A 25,298-nucleotide genomic window follows, 5' to 3' on the forward strand; every position below is an offset into this window, starting at 1 on the left:
TCAGAATTCACCCTTTGTAAGACAAGTCAGAAAGAAATGAAGGCAAGCTACAGACGGGATGGCAAATAAAGGGCAGACTCCTGAAGACATTTAAGTGTCTTTAAAAAGACATTGTTAGCTCATGAATGGGCAGAAAATTAATAAAGTGAACCTTTATAAAGCAGTAACAATAAACTGTTAAAAAAGATGGAGAGAAAAGGAAACATATGTTGACGACTAATGGAGAACATTTACATGGCTCCCTATACGGTGTTACATGCTCTGGTTTGCTGTTAAATCCACCTTTTGAAATAGTAAAGTATTTCTACTATCATCTCAGTTTCACAAAGCACACAAATCTTTTTGTTTGTATAGACTGTGAAAAATTCAATATGTTTGGGCTGAAGCTAACTGATTCAAAACCCAAATGTTTTGATTTGAACAGGAAGAGACAGTTGCAACAGAGTTCTTCTAAACAACGCAGCAACGAGGCAGATAAGCACTTTAAAACTGCATATAAAACACCTTGCTTTTATGTATTGCTTTAAACTTAATTTAAATGTTTACATGGCTTATAAAGTATTGTAATCTGAACACATCCCTACTCTCCTACCTTTGTTATAGAAAGAATTGTGGCCTCCAACCTATGTGATTAAGCATAGTTAAGACAGTTAATTCACAGCAGAACCAGACTAGAACGCAAGCCTCCTCATAATTAATGTATGCTCCTCCTTTTAGGCTAGGCTCCCTCTACTCCATTACAAAAGAACCTTTGGTAAGTATAATAAAGAACGTGTGCTTGATGTTGTAATTCTATTACACAATTCTGATATACACATACATAACTGAAGAATGGAGAGAGAAACCGTTGTTGTGTACTCTTTTATTTAAAAAAAAAAATTTTTTTTTTTAACATTTATTTATTTTTGAGACAGAGAGAGACAGAGCATGAACAGGGGAGGGGCAGAGAGAGAGGGAGACACAGAATCTGAAGCAGGCTCCAGGCTCCGGGCCATCAGCCCAGAGCCTGATGCGGGGCTCGAACTCACGGACCGCAAGATCGTGACCTGAGCCGAAGTCGGACGCTCAACCGACTGAGCCACCCAGGCGCCCCTGTGTACTCTTTTAGATAAAATTACCATTTCTGGTCAACTTATAAATTAAAAAAAATTGTAAGTCAAAATTGAAATTTAAAAAAATGTTACGGACCACATTCAGAAACCTATTTGCAAGTGGATATGTGAATGTATCTTTAAATAATTAGATGAGCTCTGCACAAGTTCATGTAATACTTTCCTCTTCACAAGTCTGCGGTTGGCTGTATTTCTTTCTAAGATTAGTTATAGCCCTGCCTTCCAGAGTAGTCACAGCAGAGACTCCAGAAAAATCACAGTACAGATTTCAGACTATCTTTCAGATTATATGGATTCACTGTTTCACTGTTTTGCCAAGTTGGGTTAATTCTTATCAGAGACAATTTGATATATGCATTACTTGTCTTTTTTCAAAACCTATTGACTTTTAAGGTCCAAAGGTGTTCTTGGAACATGGCAGAACTTAGTCACTTGTGCTGAACATACAGTAGATAGGTATGGGCTATCACAAACAACTGATCTACCAATGGCAAAAAAATGCATTTGTTTTATAGAAAGGAAATATTACATATATTAAACCATACAGTCCAAAAGATCTTAGACTATATACAATTTATCTTTAAAATAGTTTTTAAAATTTGATTCAGTGTATCATCTATTTTTCTCTTACCAGAAACACTTCTGTGTAATCACTACATTGTCAAGGGCAGAACACTAATGAATGGCCAATGAGCCAAGGAACAGCAACTTTTGGTTAGGAAAATGCTGTTAACCATAAACTTTTTAAAAGAAGCACACGATTTATTTTAGCAATCTGAATGCCCAACACAGGTCAGCTCTCATATCCTAACTCACCTCACATGATAATCAGTTGCCGGTCTGAGATCTTTCAGGTTACATTCTAATTCTTCCCCACTGCAAAGAAAAATCATTTATTAGTCAATGATACCAGCTTCAACAGTAAGACTGATTTTGGATTTGGGTCTCATCATCATGTACCAGCAATGATTAAAGAACTCTTATGTCTGATTCTACCATAAACCAGAAATAAACTTGCCAATTTGGTATTATTACCCTTTGGAACTAGAAAATTAGATTCCATACACACACACACACACACACACACACACACACACACACATACATATATATGTGTATATATATTTTTAACTTATTTATTTTTTGAAAGAGAAAGAAAGAGCATGAGCTGGAAAGGTGCAGAGGGAGAGAATCCCAAGCAGGCTCCACACTGTCGGCACAGAGCCAGACGCGGAGCTTGATCCCACAAACTGTAAGATCATGACCTGAGCTGAAATCAAGAGTCAGACGCTCAACCAATGAGCCACCCAGGCACCCCTAGATTCCTTTCAATGATACTATCCTAGATCGGGAAAATGGTGAGATTAACATACTAATAAAAGTTCCAAAAGGCCTTATTAGTTCTTCAAAGTAAATACATAAAAACAAATAAATAAGGAAGGAAATTAAACACAGAGATAAATTTTCAGTGTAAAATAACTATTCCAGTTGTCAACCGAAGGTAGTTCTCAGACTCACCGTGGAAGGAACCCCAATTGCTTCAACTTCTCATCTCTCTTGAAGAAATTTCAATGTGCTTTCCTTCACATATCAATCCTAATAGCTCTCTGATATATACACATACCAATCAATAGCTCTCTTAAATAAATGAAACCCAGTTATATGACCAGAAGTTGCAAATGAAACTTAACTTAGACATGAGGCAAAAGCCGTGACAAAATAAGGAATGTTCCATTGAAAGTTTTTAAAAGGTGAGGGTTATTATTTGGGGGTGGGTGGGGAGGCACATGACTATACTCTTCAAAAATCTCTGTGCCCCAAAATACTGTGTTAGTGTTCCAAATTAAAGGTGAAAGACGTATGAGCACAAACTGCAATATCTGACCCTGGCCAGGATTCTGTCCTAGAGGGGAAGGAAAATGCTATAAGACATTATTTAATTGACTGACAAACCCAGCATGTGGTCGATGGACTAGATCAAAGTATATTATCAATGCAAATTTATGAAGCTGGTAATTACACTGCAGCGATGTCAGAAAATATCCTTATTCCTGGGAAATATACTGAAGAATTTTGCAGTAAAAGGCCATGATATATACAACTAATGGGAAAAAATACAGATTGGGAGGAGAGAAAGAGTACTCCAATGGTCAACCAAACAGGATAAAAAGCTACTAATAGGTGAATCTGGGTAAAGGGTCTATGCATATTCCTTGATCCCTTTATTTTTGCAACATTTTATAAGTTTGAAATTATTTTAAATAAAAATATGTTTTTAAAGTTGCCAACTGGAGGCCAATGTCCACACCCTGCCTATAATTCTGATGTTTGACCTGCACTGTATGTTTAATGTGGTTTTGCATTTGCTGAATGAGTCTGGCGTTAGGAAAGCTTACATAAAAATTCAGATTTTCAGTATTTTTGGGGGGAAAAAATCCAAAGAAATCAACAATTCTAAGGCCTGCATTCCCTTATGGCACCAACCTATTTTAGGTGAGCGGTGGCTGCTCCTTCAGAGGAAGGCAGGGGTGCTCCTGTGCACCACATCCCCAATCTTTCTCCTTTTCTCGCTTAACGTTATCTGCCTAGGCCCCTGGTCACTTAAGACTAGCTCCTGCCACTAGTGGTCATCTGGCGTGGACAGAATCTCATGGTTTCTTGGTACGGCTGGGGCAAACAGTGCTCTGTATTTCTTGACCAATGTGGACTTCTCAAAATAGAACCAAATAGTTGTGAGCTGGAGTAAGGAGTTAGGATTTTTTTTTTCTAAGTATAGTGGGGAATCACTGCAGTGTCTTCAGTGGGGAGTGACCCAGTGTGACCCGGTTTATGTCGTGTGGAGGCTAGGTAGCAGGAGGAGAGGAGACATTGGAAGAAGCTGAGGACATCCCTGCAGGAGTCCAGGGAGGGGACAATGGAGGCACAGTGGGCAGTGAGCGGGGGAGAGAGTGCCTAATGGGCCTCCTTCCCTGTCTCTTACCCATCTTCTTAGTGCAGAAGACATGTCCTGGAGCAAGTTAAGAACTCACAACAGGGCTGGGGAGATACAAGGTTGGTGGCACTGGTACAGCAGGGAAACGGGACAGAGAGCCAGCCTCTCCGGCAGAGGAAGAAGTGCAGTTTGTGTGACCACGCTAGGCTGGCCTCTGGTGGTCATTCTGGGGGCCACTCAAAGGGAGGTCAAACAAGCAGTGAAAACAAAACTGATGCTCTGATTTCCTGCTCTGCAAATGTGGGCGGTGCCTAGCAATTACAAAAGAGAAAAGGCCTGACCCTAAAAATTTTTAATCACATTTAGGACATGGCTATAAATCACTTAGATGGTTAATATCTGGGAGTTGGTAACACAGAAGGGACAATCCCCTACCCTGTGAGCTAAACTTATTTAAGAAAGTCTTGGAATGAAATGTTCTAAAGGCATCTTTACTACAGGCTAGAAACCTATTGTGGATGGTAAGAAACAGGATAAAATGGGAGGAAACCATATTAGAGAATTTCAAAAAAACACCAGAAAATGGTCTGGGTCGAAAAAGGTAACCACGTAAGTGCATGATTGATGTACATAAAAATTAAAAATCATACTCACTTTTAACCCTGACAGACATTAATGGAAATTTTTCTTTAGTACTATACTGACAAACTAACATAACCAAATGATATTTCATCAACATCAAATAGCTCTACAAAAGTCATTTCTGACTGGTAATTACTCTGCACAAAAATAACTCTTGACATTATAATTATCACTAATTCTTAAAATGAACTATTTAAAGAAAAGTTTGCAAAGCCTCTAAACTTTTCCTGTTTCTTATTTTCCTTAATGACTCCAACTGCACAGCTTAGCAGAAGAGCAAAACACATGGAAATATATGCTACCTGTAAATTATCTTGTACTTTCCATCTCGTCCTTTGTCTGATAAGGCAACCTCATAACTGTAGGGGAAAGACAGACCGCTGTGGGGTCCACTGGAAAGTCCAACAGGGGGAGCCCAGGACAAAACGACTGCTCTTGCCTGAATATTAGAAACCTGAGGAAGAAAAACACAGACAAAATTATTCAAATCCACTTCATACACATCAGACACTACCTCTTCCAGTAACATTTTTGTCATGATTAGTAGTGGCATAAAATTGGCTTAGTGTTAATGCAAGGCGAACAATTTTAATTACAATGAAAAACACATCATATATAGTACTTTTTTGTCAAAGTCCTGGTGTCCAAAATAGCTCCTAAAGCATCTGTCCTTATAACGTAATTCACATTAGATCCTCCAGAAAGTAAAGTCATCAGTCTTGTTTGGGAGTTTTTTTTTTAAAGGTAGGAAGCTGAATGTGAGACTTCAGTGATCTCCACAACGGCCATCACGTTACATGGAAGGAGCCACGTCCGCAGGTACTTTCCGCTTGCCTCTGAGCCTCCCATGCCAGTACCTTTCAAATCACCCTCGTTGAAGGCCTCAGTTTCTGGGAGAACCCAGTGATGGGGGAGAAGAACCATGGCTCAGGCTGAAATGTGTGTGGAGGTGATGTTTTACCTCTCTAAGCTCTGCCTTTTTCTTTTTGGGGAAGCCTCTGTGTAAGACATCATTTGAACAAAGGACTCTGGCACCTTCAAACATCCCAACTTTCTTCCTTTACTTAGAAACAACTACACTGAGGCAGGTTCCATGCCACTGTTCCTCAGCAGGACTGAGCTCCAGCCACCTCGGGCCGTAACCTGCCCGCTAAAGAGACCCTGCAGTGGGCTTCCTGCCCTTCCATCCCAGGTGCCCACTCTAGCTGGTGCTTCCTGGGGCACCCCCCCCCCCCGATACACTGTTTGCACTCCAATCTTTGTTTTAGAGTCCATTTCTGGAGAAACTCAACCTAACGCACAGTCTAATTCTTTGCAATAAATCAACAGAACTTTGATGTTCTAATTTTCTAAAGGTTATTTTGCTGCTCTCTGGATACTGGTCTCAATAACATTAAAAACAAGGGTTAATATACATGCTAAAGCTTCATGTTCATAAAGACTTTATAGTGACAGATTATTAGTCTATGGGTAGAGATACATAAACTACTCAGTTTCCCCTTTTTTCATCCATTTTTGTCACTATCTGATCAATACAGAGTATTAAAATGTAATACAAAATAATTTAAAAACATGAATAATATGGACTGTGAATACTGAATTTCTTTTTAGGCTGTCATTCTTTCCAAGTTTAGCAGCGATCCCTCCGTATCATTTTTATTCCATATAGACAAAGCAGCAAGATCTATTTAACCAATTATTTAGTCAAATCCCTGCTCATCATTTAAGACCTAGCCAGCCCTCACTATCCCCACGTAAACTTCCCTGAAGTCTTTCACCTGTCATCACTCTTCTGTTCTACAGCACCTGGTTATCTTTACCTCTGCAAATCGAGTTTATGGCATTTGTCTACCTTTCCCACAGGACTGTGGGACTTCCTAAGGACAGGACCCAAGTCATATTCAACTGTGAGCAGTGGTTGCTTAGTAAATGTCTGTTGAATGAAAAATAAAAATCAAAGGGAGTGAGACAGTCTGAGTTTGTGATACAGGTGACACAGGGGATGGCAGACCAGCATTACATACCTCTTAAAAAAAACTCTGGGGAGACACTCTTAAGAATCAAACTCCACCCTTTGTGCTATGACTCCAGACTAGCATCTCCTCTTGCCCTGTCCCCCGACCCTCCTGTGCTATACACCCCTTCAGGATGCCATTCCCTTTCATGCCCCTATAACTTAGCTTCTGACTTTCCTGCTTTCTAACGTAGGATCTCTGCCTCAAAGAGCACCAACATGGTGAAGAGAGACGGATGCGTGAGAGATGGCCTCATAGCAGACACACGGCACAGAGAGACCCAGAGCAGCTTGCGGGCAATTCTGGAAAGGTTTCTGTACATTCCTGCCTAAACCCATGCTGAGAATCAACCACTGTTTTCTTTGTGCTCTGGTCACATTCTGCTGGTACCTATGCTGGGCAATCATTTCATTGTACTGTGCCTTAGTTGGTTATTTGTGCGTTCATTCTCCCGACTAGATTTTAAGGCAGTGCTTCTACAATGCATACCAGGATATCTGCTGCATTCTTTGATACACCATTAATGAGTCATCTTGAGGTACTGGTATCTCATAAAACTAACTGACTTCCTGATGTTTTTTTCTTTTTTCTTCTAATGTTTATTTTTGAGAATGAGAGAGAGAGCAGGGGAGGGAGGGGGGAGGGAGGGAGGGAGGGAGGGAGAGAGAGAGGAGAGAGAAAGAATCCCAAGTGGGTTCCTCGCTGTCAGCACAGAGCCGGATGTGGGGCTCAATTCCAGGAACCATGAGATCGTGACCTGAGCCGAGATCAGGAGTCAGACGCTTAACCAACTGAGCCACCCAGGCACCCCCAGAGATAATGTGAGAGAGAGAGGGGACAGAGGATCTGAAGCGGGCTCTGTGCTGACAGCAGAGAGCCCGATGCGGGGCTCGAACTCACGAACTGTGAGATCATGACTCGAGCTAAAGTCAGACGCTTAATGGACTAAGCCACCCAGGCGCCCTCTCTAGTTCCCATGAGCAAGCCTTAAGAAAGCAAACTGTGCTCTGAACGCAGGTCTCCATACACATGCACTCTTCCAATAGGCCAGACTGTGGGAAGCACACTTTGAGAACTCTACATCATTTTCAAAGACAGCAGCCATGGCTTCTGAGAATTCTTTCCTGGAGCTAAGCAGCCTACCACCTAGATTACTACCACTGGTCTGGAACCAATTCCCCCCTGTACTCCTGTTCCCTCTCTTTCAGACTCCAGGGCCTCAGGTTTCCATTCTTTAAGGCACTGGAATCCTCCTGAGAGAAAGAATGCCTCGTCTCTGTTAGAACTTGGAACTCACTTCCGTTTCAAGGATGATGCCAGGAAATTGCATGGTGCCCTTCAAGAGAATGTCACGTAAAGGGGAACCCTCAGCACCAGACGCACACCCCAAGTGTCCAGGGAGGTGATAACCTTAATGAGAGACCCGAGCTCTAAGAACTCTGACTGGTTCAGGCCTACTTCAGAGTGAAAGCAATCTCAGAGGAGCAGTAACTTCTAAGTCCCTCTCTCTCTCTCTCTCTCTTTCTCCGTGGGGAAAACTTTCTCACCAGCAGTGACCACTGAACTACACGAGGGCAGCTAATCTGACAGTCACAAGGAACATCATGGCTGACATCCGAAAGAAGATTAGAAGCCATAACACGAACTGACTTCCTGATGTTTAATTATCCGACTGTAAATAGAAGTCAATCTCCTTTATGATGATAATAAAAGTGATGATCTCTAGTTACAAAATCATTGGGCAAGACCCAAACTGACACTTTGTTTGGCACCAGAGATGTAAAAGGTCTGTTGGGGAGGTTACGAGTAGCAAGACTTCAGAGAATTAAACTGTTTTGAAGTATCTTGAAGGAATCATAAAACCATCATTTATTTCTAAATAATTACATCCTGACTAGAAATCATTGTTGCCTATATATTTGTTAAACGTAGACTCCAACTTGAGGACAGTTTCTAGTTAAAAGTGTATATATGTGCATATCCATTAGGACCTAAGACTGTATGATCACGTCGCTATTTGATTCACCATCTTTCACTCACCTTGTGCCCCCTCTCTCCTGTTCATTATTTTAGTACTTTTCTGTAAAATGTTACTATCTTAATTCTTAGGCCATATTATATGCAAATTATATTTATTATTTGGAACAAAAATACCATTTACTCTCATCAAGTTACTAAACTGTTCCTCCCATGTTAAAAAATATTTCTGTGTAAGTAAGTAGCTTCTAAATCTGGTCAGGACTTTGGAGTTAACTATGTGGGAGGCCTGCAGATCCAATTAGGGAGAACGCTAAGGAAATATTACCATGGAAATATTGGCTTCACTTCAGAAGTACCATCATGAAAAATAATAACACAATGGAAAAGTTAAAAGCAAAAGGTCAGAGATCGTTACTCAAAAAAAAAAAAAAAAAAAAAAAAGAGAGACTCAAATCTAGGAATTTCACCATCATCTGTTTCTATAATCCCTCAAGTGCTAAGAACTGCCAAACCTTTTCAGATACACTGTTGTTTATTTTTCGAGGAATGGCTTCTTGGAGGGGCAATTGTTTCTCTTAGGTCAGTGCACTCACTTCTGGAACCGACAAATCAATTGTTCCCACAAGCTAAACATTAGCGGAGGGAAACAATGCAGGTTACATTTATTTACATCCTGAAAATAAACAGCCCTGCGGTAAGTGGGAGGCTGCATCTAGCACTGTCATCAGAGCAGATCAAAGGCTGGAGGTGGCAGGTACTGGGAGAGGTTTATTCCTCAATCACTTAGAACAGGAGCAAAATTGTTTCTCTGATAGAGCAGTGGCTAGGACTCTGGTCCCCAAGGCACCTAACTCTTACAGTCTCAGGACAAATACCTAGCAAATCCATACGGTTTTACTCCATGACTCAGTATTTGGATCTTTATAGTATCCAGGTTTCTGTAGAGTAAATGACTTGCTCAACTCAGTGTGCCCAAAGCTCTAGAAAGATGACCGGAACCCACAAATCTTAAAAATTCCTTCTACACCTAACACAAACCATCTACAAAATCTCAGAGAAAAAATATGTGCCTTTTGTTTAGACGTGTTATCAGATGTGGCTGAAAGAAAAAAAAAATCAGGAACAAAATGCCCAACTTGCTGAACTCTGCTTCTTTCCCTGGAAGGCAGCTGGACACCCCTCTCCCATTTCAGAGTGTGGTGGGGAATTTCACTTTTGCATACTGATAATGCTATAAACTCCAGAGAAATACCCTATCCCAAGTCCTCTCTAAATACTATATGATTTACTTCTCCCATAGTCCCATGTGGTATGTATCATCCTACCTTTGGAAGGTGAGGAAACCGAGGCTCAGGGAGGTCATGGAACTTACCCAAGGTCACAGAGACAACTAAAGGCCCAGAGGGCCAGAATGCAAAGCAGAGGCCCTTGCTCTCCATGCCTCTGCCTGGAGCTCTGGCACCAGGCTGTCCCCACATTCCACCATGCTGGCCGAACCTCATCTGATGCTGGCAGGCCTTCAGGCATTTGTCTCCCCTGCCAGAACCTAGCTGCAGCCATTGCGGTCTGCCACACGTTTATTCAGCAAATATTTGTTAAAGGTTCACAAGGTGCCAAGGACAGTGCTAGGTATTAGAGGCACAAAGATAAATAAGACCCAGTCATGAATAAGACCTTCAGACAGAGACAGGGGAGAAGAGGAAGGGAGGAAAAATGTGTAAACAACTAACTGGGCTGGGAAGGACGAGTGGGCGATCACCAGGCAGAGAAGGTTTAGGCGGGGCCAAGGGGGAAGGAATGACCCCCGTAATATGTCCCCATTCTAATCCCTGGAACCTATGCATAAGTTGCCCTAAAAGGTGAAAGGGACTTTGCAGATGTGATTCATTGCAGATCGTGTGAGACAGAAACAATCCTGGATTATTTGGGTGGGCTCAGTGTAGTGACAAGGGTCCTCATAAGTGAAAGAGCGGGGCAGAAAAGTCAGAGTCAGAGAAGGAGACAGGAGGATGGAAGGAGCCGTGAGCCAAGGAATGCAGGCAACCTCCAGAAGCAGCCGGAAAACATGAAGGAATGGATTCTCCCCAGAGCCTCCAGAAAAAATGTCGCCAGCCAACAGATGCTAGCTTAGTGAGACCCATTTTGGACTGTCTAACCACTCAGATGACAATCTTACAAATTTTGCACCTCGTGTCGTATCTGTTTACATAAAAGCTGGTCTATCCACCCTGCTCCAAAAAATGTAAAGAGTAAGCACTTAATAAATGCTGAATCAAGGAAAGGACTAGTGCATTTAAATGGTGCTTTTTTTTTTTTAATCTTGCTAGAGCCACACGATCCTAACAAACATAGACTCTGTCACTTCTGCCGTAAAGAAATGACAAGGAATAACTCAAGAAAAACCCAGTGTGTGTTCACATGACGAAGGCAGGCCTGTGAAGTTCTGTGACTGTGTTTGAGACAAATAACCTGTTGTTCTGCCTTCTCGATTAGGACTCCTGTTTTCTTCATGGAGTTTCCTTCTTTTTGCTATACCACGAATATATATACTATATACCACGATTATGTCCCCAAGCTTTTTCTAACCTCTCCCTATATTCCACCCCCAGCCCCCAAAATATCATCCACTCTTACTCCCACAGCTTGAACTATAAATCTATGCGTGTGATCTGATCACTATCTCGTTCCCCTCTCTCCCCAGCACTGCCTACCAGACATATATGACTGCCCCTGCATTTACTTCCTTGGTGCCCTGCCAGTGAAACACACTCAACATGTCCAAGAATATCACTGGAAATCATAAAAACTACACAAACCCATTCTAGAGGAATGCACAGATTACTGGGAAAAAGCAAATGGCATAAAATGTATTACACATATACATACACGCAGAGCACAGTGAAGCTGGGGGTAGTACCCACCCCAGTGGGTATACAGAACCCAGTACCCACAGGGGTTCTATGTACCAGGTGGAGAATCCCACTTGATGGGCAGGGACAGCAATGAAGGGAGACTCTTGGAGGCAGCAACTCCTCAGTGGAGGCATTGGAGCCTGAAAGCCCAGCTATCTGAGAGGTCATAACGCCTTACTGACTTCTCTAGGCAGTTCCGGTATGCATCCTCTCCTTGACACGCCTAGGGCCACCACCTGAATTCTGCCTCCTGTACCCTCCTGCCAGAGCTACAGTAACAGATTCTTGGTGCCTACCTCCCTGGGTCCATCCTTTTCTCACCCCGATGCATCTGCCAACCGTCCGTGCATCCTAAAACTATAGCCGTGACTATGTGACTTCTATGCCCCGAAACTCTCGTGGCAACCTGCTCCTTGTATACACCAGAGTAAGTGCAGACTCCCCGCTCCAGGAGTTCCCTGTGGGACCCATACTCCAACACACCTGCTTTTAGGTTTTAGTCAAACTCAACTGTGTACCCTGAGGCATGTTTGAGCTCTTCTGTTAAAAAGCCTCAGGATTTGAAACGCACGAGGGATCAAGGTTTTCCAATTGGGCCGGAAAACATCCAAGGAACTTTGGCTCTCTGACCTCAGATGAAAGGCTGAGTCAACGTTTTCAATTTTTCACTTGGATTTCAAAGCATTTGGCAAAATCAGACCTAAAACCTCACAATATCATCACTCCCACCAATTTTTTTTCTTGCCATTACACTCAATATCTTGGCCTTCTTTTCAGCTAATATTTACATGCCTTTTTGAAATTTACCTGGAAAAATACTCGGAATCACTGAGGCTTTCAAAAATTATTATTACTATATTTACACAGGTTCAAAGAAATTGCCAAAAGAAAACAGTTGTATAGACCTGTGGGAGGGAAGGGTGTCAGGGGGACGCTATGTGTCCTTGGGAGCAGGGAAGAATACCTAATTGCATTCAGAATATCTAAATAAAGGACACATTTTGGTGGATTGTGACAGAACAGAAGACTGTTGTTCTATATTTTCATGCTCCATTAATAACAACACTGTTTCATAGTTTATAAATAATCAGCAATAGGAAGGGGCCCTTTTGTTTACCTACGATGTGGTGAAAGAAAAGCACACTTGAAATGCTTAAGAATGTGTCATTTATGCTGAGAAATCCAGAAGACATACCTGTGGTTTCTCTATTCCTGAAAGAATGTCTTGCACCCTCTTTACTTCCAACTCATACTCTGCATGGAGAAAGAGAAAAAAAGACAAGCCGTTAATACCATTAGGAGGCAATAATGTTGCCAAGTTCCTCCTCCAAGGCCTTTAACTATAGCGAGCATTAAGTCAGTTGCCCGTTACCGTGAACTTTGGGTACCACAGACAGGATCATGAAAATTCAGAATGGGAAGGACGTTGGGGTGGGGATTTCACTGTGGTTGTGCTAACTTGCCACTGACTCGGTTCACATATTCACAAAGTTGACGAGATTAACACTGAGTCCCTTCTAATAACTCAACAGGCAACAGAAAATAAAAGGTCCTAAGAAGGAGAGAAATGGGTGCAGCTAGAAGCTGAGAGCAATTAAGAGATGAGGTTGAAGAGACAGTGGCCGATTCATCGAGGGCTCGGAGTTCAGATATTTTAGTTCAGGTTTTATTCAAAGTTCAGTGGGCAGTCTCTGAAGTGTTTAAGTAGAGGGACTGACGTGATCTTTTTTTTTTTCCCCCAAGTCTGAAAAGATCTGTTTGGTTTTGCAGGAATAATGGACATACAGAAGGCAGGAGTGACTGTGGAAAAATCAGTCAGTACATTGCCGTACTGGTCCAGGTGAAGAAGGATAGAGCTGGCCTGGGTTGGGATGGTATCAAAAACGGTGAAAACAGAACTGGTTTTGGAGGTATGGGTGCTAAAGGACTGGGTGTGACAGTCGAGGGTGAGGGAATGAACAGAATCAAAGATAATTCCCTGTTTTGGGCTTGATCAACTGGATGGATGAGGATATCTTTTAATAAGATGGGGAAGCGGGCAAGTTTTGCACTGGGGCAAGAAATGTTTTAAAAACAAAGGGAGGACAGTGCTTAGAGTAGAGAGGATGGGGAGGGAAGAGTATGTGTAAAAGAAGGATAAGAGACTTTAAACTTGACTGTTTTGCAGAGGAATTCCTTGACTTTCGCAACCTACTTGATGTAATCTAATTTTGAGTTTACAGATTAACTGTTAAACCTAGTTTATGAGGTAAATGCTAGAGTTACATGATTACCAAGATATATGTCCTCACCCTCAAATAGTTCAAGTCTAGTGAGGGGGAAATGAAAGCAGCAGGCAATTCCATGTGATACATACTCAAGACAGAGCATTCTAGAAGGCTTCCTAAGCACCAACATCTAGCTGACCCTGTGGCCAAGCAGGCCACTGGAGGTGACGGGAGACGTGGAACAAGGGGGTGAGAGGTTAGTAAGTCCAGCTCTTTCGGAGGCTCTTCATACTCATTGCTCAGGTCAATCTCAAAGTCACCTTTTAAAAGAATCCCACCTCAACCCCACCCCCTGCTCAGCCTCCAGTCATTCTGCAGTCCCACTTATTTCCTTTCTTGTGGCTACCAAAATCTAAAAGTTCTCTTATTCATGTGTTCTCGTTTACTGCTTTTCTTTCCTACTAAAATATAAGCTTCAGGAAGGCAGAGATGCTACAGATCCAAAAAAAACAATTTTTTTTTTTTTTCTGTAAAGAATCAGGTGCCTGGGTGGCTCAGTCGGTTGAGTGTCCGACTTCGGCTCAGGCCATGAACTCACTATTTGTGAGTTCGAGCCCCGTGTCGGGCTCTGTGCTCACAGCTCAGAGCCTGGAGCCTGCTTCTGATTCTGTGTCTCTGCCCCTTCCACACTCTGTCTCTCAATAATAAATAAATGTTAAAAAAAAAAGAAAAAGAATCAGACAGTGAATATTTTTCAATTTGCACATAGACCACTGTCACATATTCTTCTTTGTTGTTATATCCCTGTGAAAACGTAACAATCTCCTCAGTTTGTGACTCACACACAACAGACCATGGGGCTGACTGCAGTGTGCGGACCCCTTTGGTAGGACACACTCAGGATTTAGCCCACAGCACCTAGCACCGTTCCTGTGTGATCCAAGCTCAATAGCTTTGTTACCTAAATAAATGAACCAAGCCCAAGTGAAAAATAGTAAGACTTCAGGGTACCCGTGTGGTTCAGCCGATTAAGCATCCGATTTCGGCTCAGGTCATGATCTCGCGGTTCGTGGGCTCGAGCCCCACGTGGGGCTCTGTGCTGACAGCTCAGAGCCTGGAGCCTGCTTTGGATTCTGTGTCTCCCTCTCTTTCTGCCCCTCCCCCACTTATGTACGCATGCGTGTGCTCTCTCTCTCTCTCTCTCTCTCTCTCTCTCTCTCTCTCTCTCAAATATAAACAAACATTAAAATATTTTTAAATAAATAATAAGACTCGTAGCTGGCACCACCATAAACTTTAAAAGGATCAGTTCTTCATTGTTTCTTACTGCATTCTATTTAGAAGATGTTTACTTCTATTTTGGTGAGAAAAAGAAACGGACTGGTGTTTAAATTGCAGGTGTTTTGTATTACAACAAAAAGAAACTTCACATTCAAAAGGCCAAATGACACCCTTGTTTATAGTCATGTAATCTTGTTAAGATATAGATAATGGTTTATACCCATAAGTCAAACACGCACATACCCTCACATTTTCTGGAAGCTCGTACTAAGCAGACTCTACATTTATCTCATAATCTGAGGGGTTGATTGTCAGTACAAAAGTAAAGTAAGCACAGTTGCAATATACGAACTGGTTCGGTTGTCAAAGACCAAACTTTCTGAATCTCTGGCTATTCTAGAGTTTGCAGGAACCTATGGTTTCAGACACTCATAGAAATAGACACATTCACAGAACCAGCTGGAGGAGGCCACTGCTTCCTTCCGCCATCACAGATACCAGGACCAGAAGCCAGAAGCCACACCCCACCCTTGAGGTAATAAAGGTTGAGACTAGAGCGGAGATAATCACCTATTCGACAACGAAGGGAAGTACTAAAGAGCTCAGCAAAAGAAGTATCCTCAGGACTATGTACTAGATACAGGGCCTGAAAGAGGGAAGCAAAAAAGGACGCTTTGTCCCACAAAAATTGGAGGCCCCTCCCTCTGGCCAGCTTTCAAACGCAGATGACAGGAGAAATGGCCAGGCTTTTGACAGAAAAAGGAAAAAAATGAGAAAGGAGGTTGGATTAGAAGGGGGAGAGGGTGGGGTAGAGATCTGTTTAAAATGAAAAAGAATGGGTTGTGGGTAAGAGCCAGAAATACAAGGGAAAGGTCCTGACTGAGATAAAAACAACTTCTGAAGAGAGGTCAGGACTGTCCAGGTTTGTCTTTGATTATAGCAGTGAAAGCTGACGTGTTCTGAGCACCCAGCTACGTGCTGGTTGAGGGGCCAACACCTTGCTCATTTTTACAACATCCCCTGCAAGACGGACATGCTCTGCTCAGTCTTCTGACAGTGTGGGCAGGACTGAAGTCTATTTTGTCCATCACAGTTTTCACCTTCGGTGCTGAGTACAACACCTGCAGGCATATGACAGATGAGGAGAAGGAATGAATGAGGAAACTGAGGCTCAGACAGCAGATGTGATCTCCCCGAGGGATACAAGACCAGTACCTGGTCCAAAAGCAAAGAGAACGTCTCACTGCATTATGACAAATTAATAGGGATCTGGGGGTCACAAGGGAGAGGATGTGGAGAGACAAGAGCGGAGGGTGTTTTGCCCCGGGGTGCATGGAAGAAGGAAGGCAGCAGGAGAAACCATCCAGATCCCATGAGAGGGTTTGTATTGGGGTTTTTTGTTGTTGGTGGTGTTGTTGTTGTTGTTGTTGGTGTTGTTGTTGTTGTTGGTGGTGGTGGTGGTGGTGGTGGTGTGTGTGTGTGTGTAAATCTCGGAGAAAGCTGTCAGAGAAATAGAGCAAAGGCCTCTGGATCTGGGCAGAAGGTATGTGAGAAAGGGAAGAAAAAGTAGGGCATGAATGGAGCCAAATAAACAAAGGATTCAGAGAAGATCAAAAACCCAAAGGGCAGGGCGAGGGGAGGAAAGGTAGTGACAGGACAATCAATGCCCCATTATATCAGGAGAAATGCGGTATCAAAGCCAGACTGGATTCCTTCTTTCTTTCAAGACTCTAAAATGTGAATATGGAAAAAGAAGAGAAAAATGCATCCGCACCGCATTTACTGAATGCTTTTCCATTTGTGCTGCCACAGGCTAAGGATAAATAAATGCCAGGCATACAATATGCACACACAAGAGTGAAAATAAAATCCCTTTAACTGAGCTAAAGTGACAGTTACCACGTGTAAAATAAGCTCTTGTCCGAAAGCTAGCAGTCTGGTACGAAATGCCAAAATTCACGACTCTACTACCTAAATAACCGATTTCACTTGGACCCTGGCCTACCTCTCCCAAGGCAAGATTTAACCGGGCCTCGGAGAAGTCTATGAATTATCACCCTTTCCATTAAACAGCCTCGGAGCTCAGCTATTCAGTGTATTTCAGAGTCTGGGTAAAGCTTTCGCTTGCTCGCCATGCTTTCTTTCTCTGTGTCTCTACTTCTCCCTCTCTCATGCTCTCACACACACATATCGTGAGTGAGGAAGAACAGCTAATGCGGTCACAAAAATTTATGAGCAAAACCAAAAAGAATAGTTCTGGTGATCTGTCTTCAGGAAATCTTTCATATCAAGTTAAAAAGAAAACTACGGGAAGCCTGGGTGGCTCAGTCGGTTAAGCGTCTAACTCTTGACTTTGGCTCAGGTCATGATCTCACGGTTTGTGAGTTCGAGCCCTGTGTCGGCTCCACGCTGACAGCGCAGAGCCTGTTTGGGATTCTCTCTTTCAAAATTAATAATAATAATAATTAAGAAAAGAAAACTATGTCTCGTTTGTCTCTGTGTTTACCTCTTAAAGAATTTGGTGTGACAGCCGAGCAACAGATTGTCCTAGAAGAGGGGAATAAAGGGGGTGGGGGGAGACACTTGGGTGGCACAGTCGGTTTAGCATCTGACTTCAGCTCAGGTCATGATCTCACAGCTCATTATTTCGAGCCCCACATCGGGCTCTGTGCTGACAGCTTAGAGTCTGGAGCCTGCTTCAGATTCTGTGTCCCTCTCTCACTCTACCCCTTCCCCACTCATACTCTCCCACCTTCCCTCTCTCTCTCTCCCCCTCTCTCTCTCTCTCTCTCTCTCTCTCTCTCTCTCTCAAGAATAAATAAACATTAAAAAAAATTAAGGGGCACCTGGGTGGCTCAGTTGGTTAAGCGTCCGACTTCAGCTCAGGTCACGATCTCACGGTTCGTGGGTTCGAGCCCCGCGTTGGGCTCTGTGCTGACAGCTCAGAGCCTGGACCTTGCTTTAGATTCTGTGTCTTCCTCTCTCTCTGCTCCTCCCCCACTCATGCTTTCTCTCTCTCTCGCTCTCTCTCTCAGAAATAAACATTAAAAAAATTTTTTTTAATTAAAAAAAAAAAGAAGAGGAAAAAAATGCAAGGTTCTGTTACAGGGTTGTAGGATGAGGTTCTTTTCATTATCGTGTCTGCCTTCTTCCCCCTGGTTTGCAGCAAGGAAATTAATCCACAGGCAAATCTTACAGGCCAACTTGTATTTCTTTCTCCTCGCATTAAAACTGCCACGAGTTAAGCAAACAGATTAAAATCATTTTCTTCCTGCTTTAATTTTGTTGCAACCATGGCTGATATGGATAGACATGACAACCCACCTTTCATATCACTACCTTCTTAACACTGAAAAACCTTTTCCTTGCAGTGAAGATGGTGCTGATCAATAAAAAAGGATTATAGGGTACTCTCAGTGCTCCAAACAGAACAGGCGTGTTGTTTTGCAGATACAGACACATTTGGGAGGTAGGTAATTTCTTAAAAAGGAGTTAAGATGGGAGCCTCTAGTTTCAACATGTCCCAAGGAGTTGAGAACCACCCAAATTGCAAATGACAAAAAAAAAAAAAAAAGGGGGGGGGGGAAGGGGGATTCAGCTCAGTGATTTACATTTTTCTTCATCCCCAAAGAAATCTCCTCCCAAGAAAATAAAGCATTTTTTAGCAAAGGGAAAGTTAAAATAAAAATACACAAGCAAGCAAATATACTTTAAAAAAAAAAAAAACGAAGAAGAAAAAAGCAACAACAACCCACACACATAGAGAGAATATGTGTCATGTGAAATTTAAACTTTCCACAAATAATGGTTTTCATGTTTGCTCCAAAAAGAACTGTAAGTTCAGACTGTTTGAATAACTGTAAGGCCTAAACTAATTAAAATATCCCCCTTTATAAACACAATTTACTTCTTTGGTTTGCTTCACATTTTTTCCATCTTAGAAAAGAAATACAGCTAGACACTTAGCTGCTAGCTATAGAATGTATTTATGGTTGTAACAGCCCCTTCATTCCAATGGAATGACATCAGCATTATTTCTCTGTAAACCTTCCGTCTAGTTCTCATCCGCACGGCTCATTTACAGATATGCCCGGCATAACAGAATATGCTTTCTCAGATTTGCCAAAGAGCTGACTTAGCTACTATCTTTAACACATTATATATAATAAACAAGGGGTGTGGAAAATATGCAACTTCTTGTCATGCCCATTTTAGGGATAAGAGACTTCAACTCACTACTCAAGAAAAGAACTATATGAACAGAAATAAATCCTTTTGGATGAAAAAAATATGACTCAATAATTAAGGACAAGTTGAATATCCAATCACTGCCTACCAATGCTAATGAGAATGAATGAGGATGAAGTAAGATGGCTTAAGAATGCTTACTGAATTGCTTTTCTAATGAGAGAAAAAAAAATCAGCTATTTTCATTTTTGAAATACTACCTATGCTGAGAAAAACAAAGAATCAATAAATGCACACAAAAGTAGTATTAATTACTTAAGAACCTCCATTTAGTGATTATAATCCAGAGTTAATGGTGTTAAAATCAAATATTAAAAATGTACAAAATCACAAGGAATACATTTACATAATCTAGGACAATGCAGTTAATCCCCAAGGACAAATATTCCAGGAATATCTTCAGATATCAAACATCCTGATGCTAAAAATACAAAAATAAATATCTCTCTAGCCATTTAGCTGGTTAAGTGGTTACTCTATTGGAAATTCTGAAAGATAGCCAAAGGAATACCAGACTCTCAACACTAACGAGAAAGCAGCAGGCAGGTGAACATATGTTGTGGGACGCTGCCTTCCAGTCTAGGGAAATATTTCTAAGAGAACTTGGGTTCCCAACAGATTGTGGAGCCTTAAGAGAAAGAGCAGAGATGAATTCCTTTTGCAGGTGGAGTGCCTGGCTGGAGAGGAGGGATGGCCAGAGGACATAAATGGGACACGGTCGGGGTGGGGGGGTGCTAGTTTCCTCTAAGCTTTTGTCGATATTTCTGGAACTGAGTAGAAAGAATGATTTTCTTTCCTGGTCCAGGATTTGAGCAAAGTCCTACCGGGAATATTTACATTAGCCTACTCGTAGGCAAAAATGGGTCTCTTCAGGCAAAAGCTGTCCACCACTGAAGGTAGTAAGAGGGACAAAAGAGAAGTGGTAGGTCTAGGACCTGAATGAAAAGGGAAAGCACCAGATACAAACAATACTTCTGTTGACTCTCAGGTCAACTCAAAGTTTATGTCTCAGCCACCTTCTTTGAATGCCAACTAAACTGGGGTCTACCTGAAATACTAGGAGATTCTAGGTTCATTTCTGCCAACTGCCTAAGAAACATTCTTGTGTTTACTTCACAAAAATCGTACTTCTGCATGGAACTGGACACACACAGCTAGCATTTTTAAGAACATCAAATTAAATAGGGATGAAAACCCCACAAAAATGGATAAAGTATTAGGTAGATATGCTTGCCTGGCAAGCTTGATTCTACACCAGTCCTGTCCTTTCCCTCCCTCTGTCTGTTTGAGACGTTTCACTGGCTAGCTGAGCCCTAACCTGTGCCAGATATAGCTCTTTTATTTTGGGGGAAGGCTCAACGCCATGATTATCCAGCAAGAGCTGGTGCCCTCCCTGGGTGTGTAACAGGAAGGCAATCGCTTAAACACAGGATAGAGCGACTTACAAAGGTAATTAAAGTTTATACACTACTTTCTGCGCTGGCGTCTGTAAACGTTTCCACAAAATGTTTTTTCATTAAGATTTGGCATGTCACATTGAAAACTTCTCAAGTAGCTTATTCAAAATTTTTGCAAAACTGTGTCAACTGACAGGCAGAACCCAGAGAGAACAATTTTGTAACACATTAAATCTGAAAAAGAATCTTAATATTTTTTTTAATTTAAAAAATGTTTTCTTATTTATTTTTGAGAGAGAGAGAGAAAGAGACAGAGTACCAGCAGGGGAGAGGCAGAGAGAGAGGGAGACACAGAATGTGAAGCAGGTTCCAGGCTGAGAGCTGTCAGCATGGAGGCCAAAGCAGGGTTTGAACTCATGAACCTTGAGATCATGACCTGAGCTGAAGTTGGACACTTAACTGACTGAGCTACCCAGGTGCCCCAAGAATTTTAATATTTATACCACCTATATAGCAAGTTTTGAAGTTTTTATTCCTACATTTTCTTTCTTTCTTTCTTTCTTTCTTTCTTTCTTTCTTTCTTTCCTTCCTTCCTTCCTTCCTTCCTTCCTTCCTTCCTTCCTTCCATGTTACATAACATACAGTGTAGTCTTGGCTTCAGTAGAACCCAGTGATTCGTCACTTACATACAACACCCACTGCTCATCCCAACAAATGCCTTCCTTAATGCCCATCACCCATTTTACCCAGCCCCACCAACCCTTAGTTTGTTCTTTGTATTGAAGAGACTCTTATGGTTTGCCTGCCTCTGTTTTTATCTTAGTTTTCCTTCCCTTCCCCTATGATCATCTGTTAAGTTTCTCAAATTCCACATGAGTGAAATCATGTGGTATCTGTCTTTCTCTGACCCAATTATTTCGCTTAGCATAACATCCTCCAGTTCCATACATGTTGTGACAAATGGCAAGATTTCATTCTCTTTCATTGCCAAGTAGTATTCCATTGTGTGTGTGTGTGTGTGTGTGTGTGTGTGTGTGTGTGTGTTATACACTACATCTTCTTTATCCATTCATCAGTTGAAGGACATTTGGGATCTTTCCATAATTTGGCTATTATTGAAAGCACTGCTATAAACATTGGGGTACATGTGCCCCTTGGAATCGGCACTCCTGTATCCTTTGGATAAATTCCTAGTAGTGCAATTGCTGCATCATAGGGTAGGTCTATTTTTAATTTTTTGAGGAACCTCCATACTGTTTTCCAGAGTGGCTCCACCAGTTTGAATTCCCACCAACAGTGCAAGAGGGTTCCCCTTTCTCCAAATCCTTATCAACATGTGTTGTTTCCTGAGTTGTTAATTTCAGCCACTCTGACCAGTGTGAGGTGGTATCTCATTTTGGTTTGGATATTTCCCTGATGATGAGCGATGCTGAACATCCTTTCGTGTCTCTGCCACGTGGATGTCTTCTTTGGAAAAGTGTCTATTCAGGTCTTCTGCCTGTGTCTTCACTGGATTATTTGTTTTTCAGGTGTTGAGTTTGGTAAGTTCTTTGCAGATTTTGGATACTAACCTTTATACGGCATGTCATTTGCAAATATCTTCCCCCATTCCCCCCAGTTGACTTTTAGTTTTGCTGATTGTTTCCTTTACTGTGCAGAAGACTGTTATCTTGATGAGGTCCCAATAGTTCATTTTTGCTTTTGTTCCCCTTGCCTCCGGAGACGTGTCAAGTCAGAAGTTGCTGCGGCCAAGGTCAAGGAAGTTGCTGCCTGTTTTCTCCTGTAGGATTTTGATGGTTTCCTGTCTCATACTTAGACCTTTCATCCATTTTGAATTTATTTTTGTGTATGGTGTAAGAAAGCACACTTACATTTTCTTAACTGATGTCTCATATGACTAACATATCCATTTGGAGGATAGGTATTCAGTGTATGTTCAAAGAATCCAGTGAAGCTCATCAGCTGATATGGGGATCAAATTCAGAGCTAATGTCATGTGGCAGGGTGCCAAATAATTCCACAGAGTTTTAGCATATGGAAAAGTCATTACCACCCACGGTACAACCTACCCTACCCAGGAAATCAGCCAAGGATATACATGTGGGTACATATTGAAAATGCATATTAGCCACCAGGAAGGTAATGTCAATGAGTAAAAGACAGTGGACACATTAGGCAAAAGGGGAGGGTAAAGACTGTGGAAAATGGAAAAAGCCCTCACCCTATCTAAAGGGGGCAGCTACTACGTATGGCAATCAATTACTGCCAGGCAGGATCATTGGTCTAAGGTTGACAAACACTGCCATTTTCTAAAGAATCTAGAAATGGAAAAATTTTCATGAAATTGCCTGATCTGTAAAAATATACATTGTAAGACATTTTTAATCTACAGAAAAGTGGAGTAGAACTATGAACACCCATATGCCCTTCACCCAGACTTATCAATTGTTAACATTTTGCTATACTTGCACATTCACATTTTGTCTCTACATATATACACTTTTTTTTCAGAGCCATTTGAAAGGAAGATGTTGATCTTATGCTAAGATGTTAAGTTTATCCCCAAAACTTCAGCATGTCTTTCCTTTTTTTTTTTTAAAAAATTTTTTTAATGCTTTATTTAGTTTTGACTGAGAGAGAGAGAGAGACAGAGCATGAGCGGGGGAGGGGCAGAGAGAGAGGGAGACACAGAATCCGAAGCAGGCTCCAGGCTCTGAGCTGTCAGCACAGAGCCTGACACGGGGCTCGAACTCACAGACTGAAAGATCATGACCTGAGCCGAAGTCGGACACTCAACCGACTGAGCCACCCAGGCGCCCCCAGCATGTCTTTCCTAAGAACAAGAACTTTCTTGCACATAATCGTAACACAACCAAAAGATTTAACATTGACAGAATAAAATCTAATGTGTATTCCATACTCAAATTACCCCAACTCTTCCGATAATATCTTTAATCCTTTGCCTGCTAATCCAAGATCCAATCAAGGAACACATGTTGGATTCATTTGTCAAGTTTCACTAGACTCCTTTAACCTAGAACAGAAATCCCCTGTACTTTTTTATCTTCCTAAGGTTGATATTTTTAAAGTGTCTGGGCCAGTTTTCTTAAGGCATGTACCACTATCTGGACTGTGTGACTACATCCTCATAATTATATTCAAAACTTTCAAATATAATTTCAAATTATATTAAAAACTTTTGGCAAGAATTCTGTATAGATGTACTCCCCATCCATTACACGAGGAAGCACACAATACCAGTTTGAACCTTTTGATGATGCCCTGCACTGTGATCACTTGGTTATAGTGTTGTGTAACCTCTTTCTCCACAGTGAAAGCACCTTCTCCTCCTTTCACCTGATGATTAAACACTGATGATTTTTGCCAGAAAATATTACATTAATAGTTTCAAGATGGCAATATTCCTAATTCTACACTTTTTTCCAAGTTTATTAGTTCTTTCTCCCACTTTAAGTATCTATGAACTCATGGACTGTTTTTTATTAAAAAAATTGTAATGCTCCATTGCAATTGTTCTTTTCGATGCTAAAACTGTCCCAAATGCAGCCAGTGGGAGTCCCTTCAAGTTGTTTTCTATGCCCCTTTGTCCACTTCCTTAAGATATCTGGTTTAGGGGTGCCTGGGTGGCTCAGCCAGTTAAGCATCCGACTTCGGCTCAGGTCATGATCTCACGGTTTGTGAGTTCGAGCCCTTCGTCGGGTTCTGTGCTGACAGCTTGGAGCCTGGATCCTGCTTCAGACTCTGTGTCTCCCTCTCTCTCTCTGCCCCTCCCCTGTTTGTTCATGCTCTGTCTCAAAAATAAATTAACATTAAAAAAAAATTAAAAAAAACGATTTCTTGTTTAAACACCTATTTAATATTCTGGCTTAAGATCAGTTGGCCAAAAGTACAAAAATGTACAGACAGCTAGTGACAGATTTTAGTAGCATAAAGTAGAATTCATCCAAATTATTCAGATTTGTCAAAAGCCACTATTAGCCAAGGATTTACTTATTCAAAAGGGACTAGAAGGGCGCCTGGGTGGCTCAGTTGGTTGAGCGTCCGACGGCTCGTGAGTTCAAGCGTCGTGTCACGCTCTGTGCTGACAGCTCAGAGCCCGGAACCCGCTTTGGATTCTGTGTCTCCCTCTCTCTCTCCCCTCCCCTGCTTGCTCACTGTCTCTCTCTCTCTCTCTCTGTCTCTCTCTCTCAGAAATAAACATTAAAAAAAATGTTTTTAACTGACTAGAAAGAAAAAGTAACATGTAAGTATTTCTGGTTTCTAAATCTTTTAGAAATTAAAGTTAAAACAAAGCAACCCAATAATCCAAGAGCCAGCCATTTTAAACAATATTTTAAGGGGCACCTGGGTGGCTCAGTTGGTTGAGCATCCGACTTTGGCTCAGGTCACGATCTCACGGTTCTTGAGTTCGAGTCCCGCGTCAGGCTCTGTGCTGACAGCTGAGAACCTGGAGCTACTTCAGATTCTGCACCTCCCTCTGTCTCTGCCCCTCCCCCACTCATGCTCTGTCTCTCTCTGTCTCTCAAAGGTAAATAATAAATGTTAAAAAAA

The 25,298-nt window shown here is 41.8% G+C and overlaps 1 protein-coding gene across 4 annotated transcripts in view; it reads right to left on the minus strand.

Annotated features, from left to right (window-relative positions):
• Positions 1-25,298, minus strand: part of FNDC3B (fibronectin type III domain containing 3B) — a 363,910-nt gene that overhangs the window by 89,721 nt on the left and 248,891 nt on the right. For all 4 annotated transcript variants that reach the window (XM_049629594.1, XM_049629593.1, XM_049629595.1 and 1 more), the window contains 3 exons: positions 12,789-12,847; positions 4,989-5,140; positions 1,929-1,988 (listed from right to left, as the gene is read on the minus strand). In XM_049629594.1, the coding sequence (XP_049485551.1) occupies positions 1,929-1,988; positions 4,989-5,140; positions 12,789-12,847 (271 nt within the window). The remainder of the gene's footprint in view (positions 1-1,928; positions 1,989-4,988; positions 5,141-12,788; positions 12,848-25,298) is intronic.

This window comes from Panthera uncia, chromosome C2 (genome assembly GCF_023721935.1).
Source record: "Panthera uncia isolate 11264 chromosome C2, Puncia_PCG_1.0, whole genome shotgun sequence".
NCBI lineage: Eukaryota > Metazoa > Chordata > Mammalia > Carnivora > Felidae > Panthera > Panthera uncia.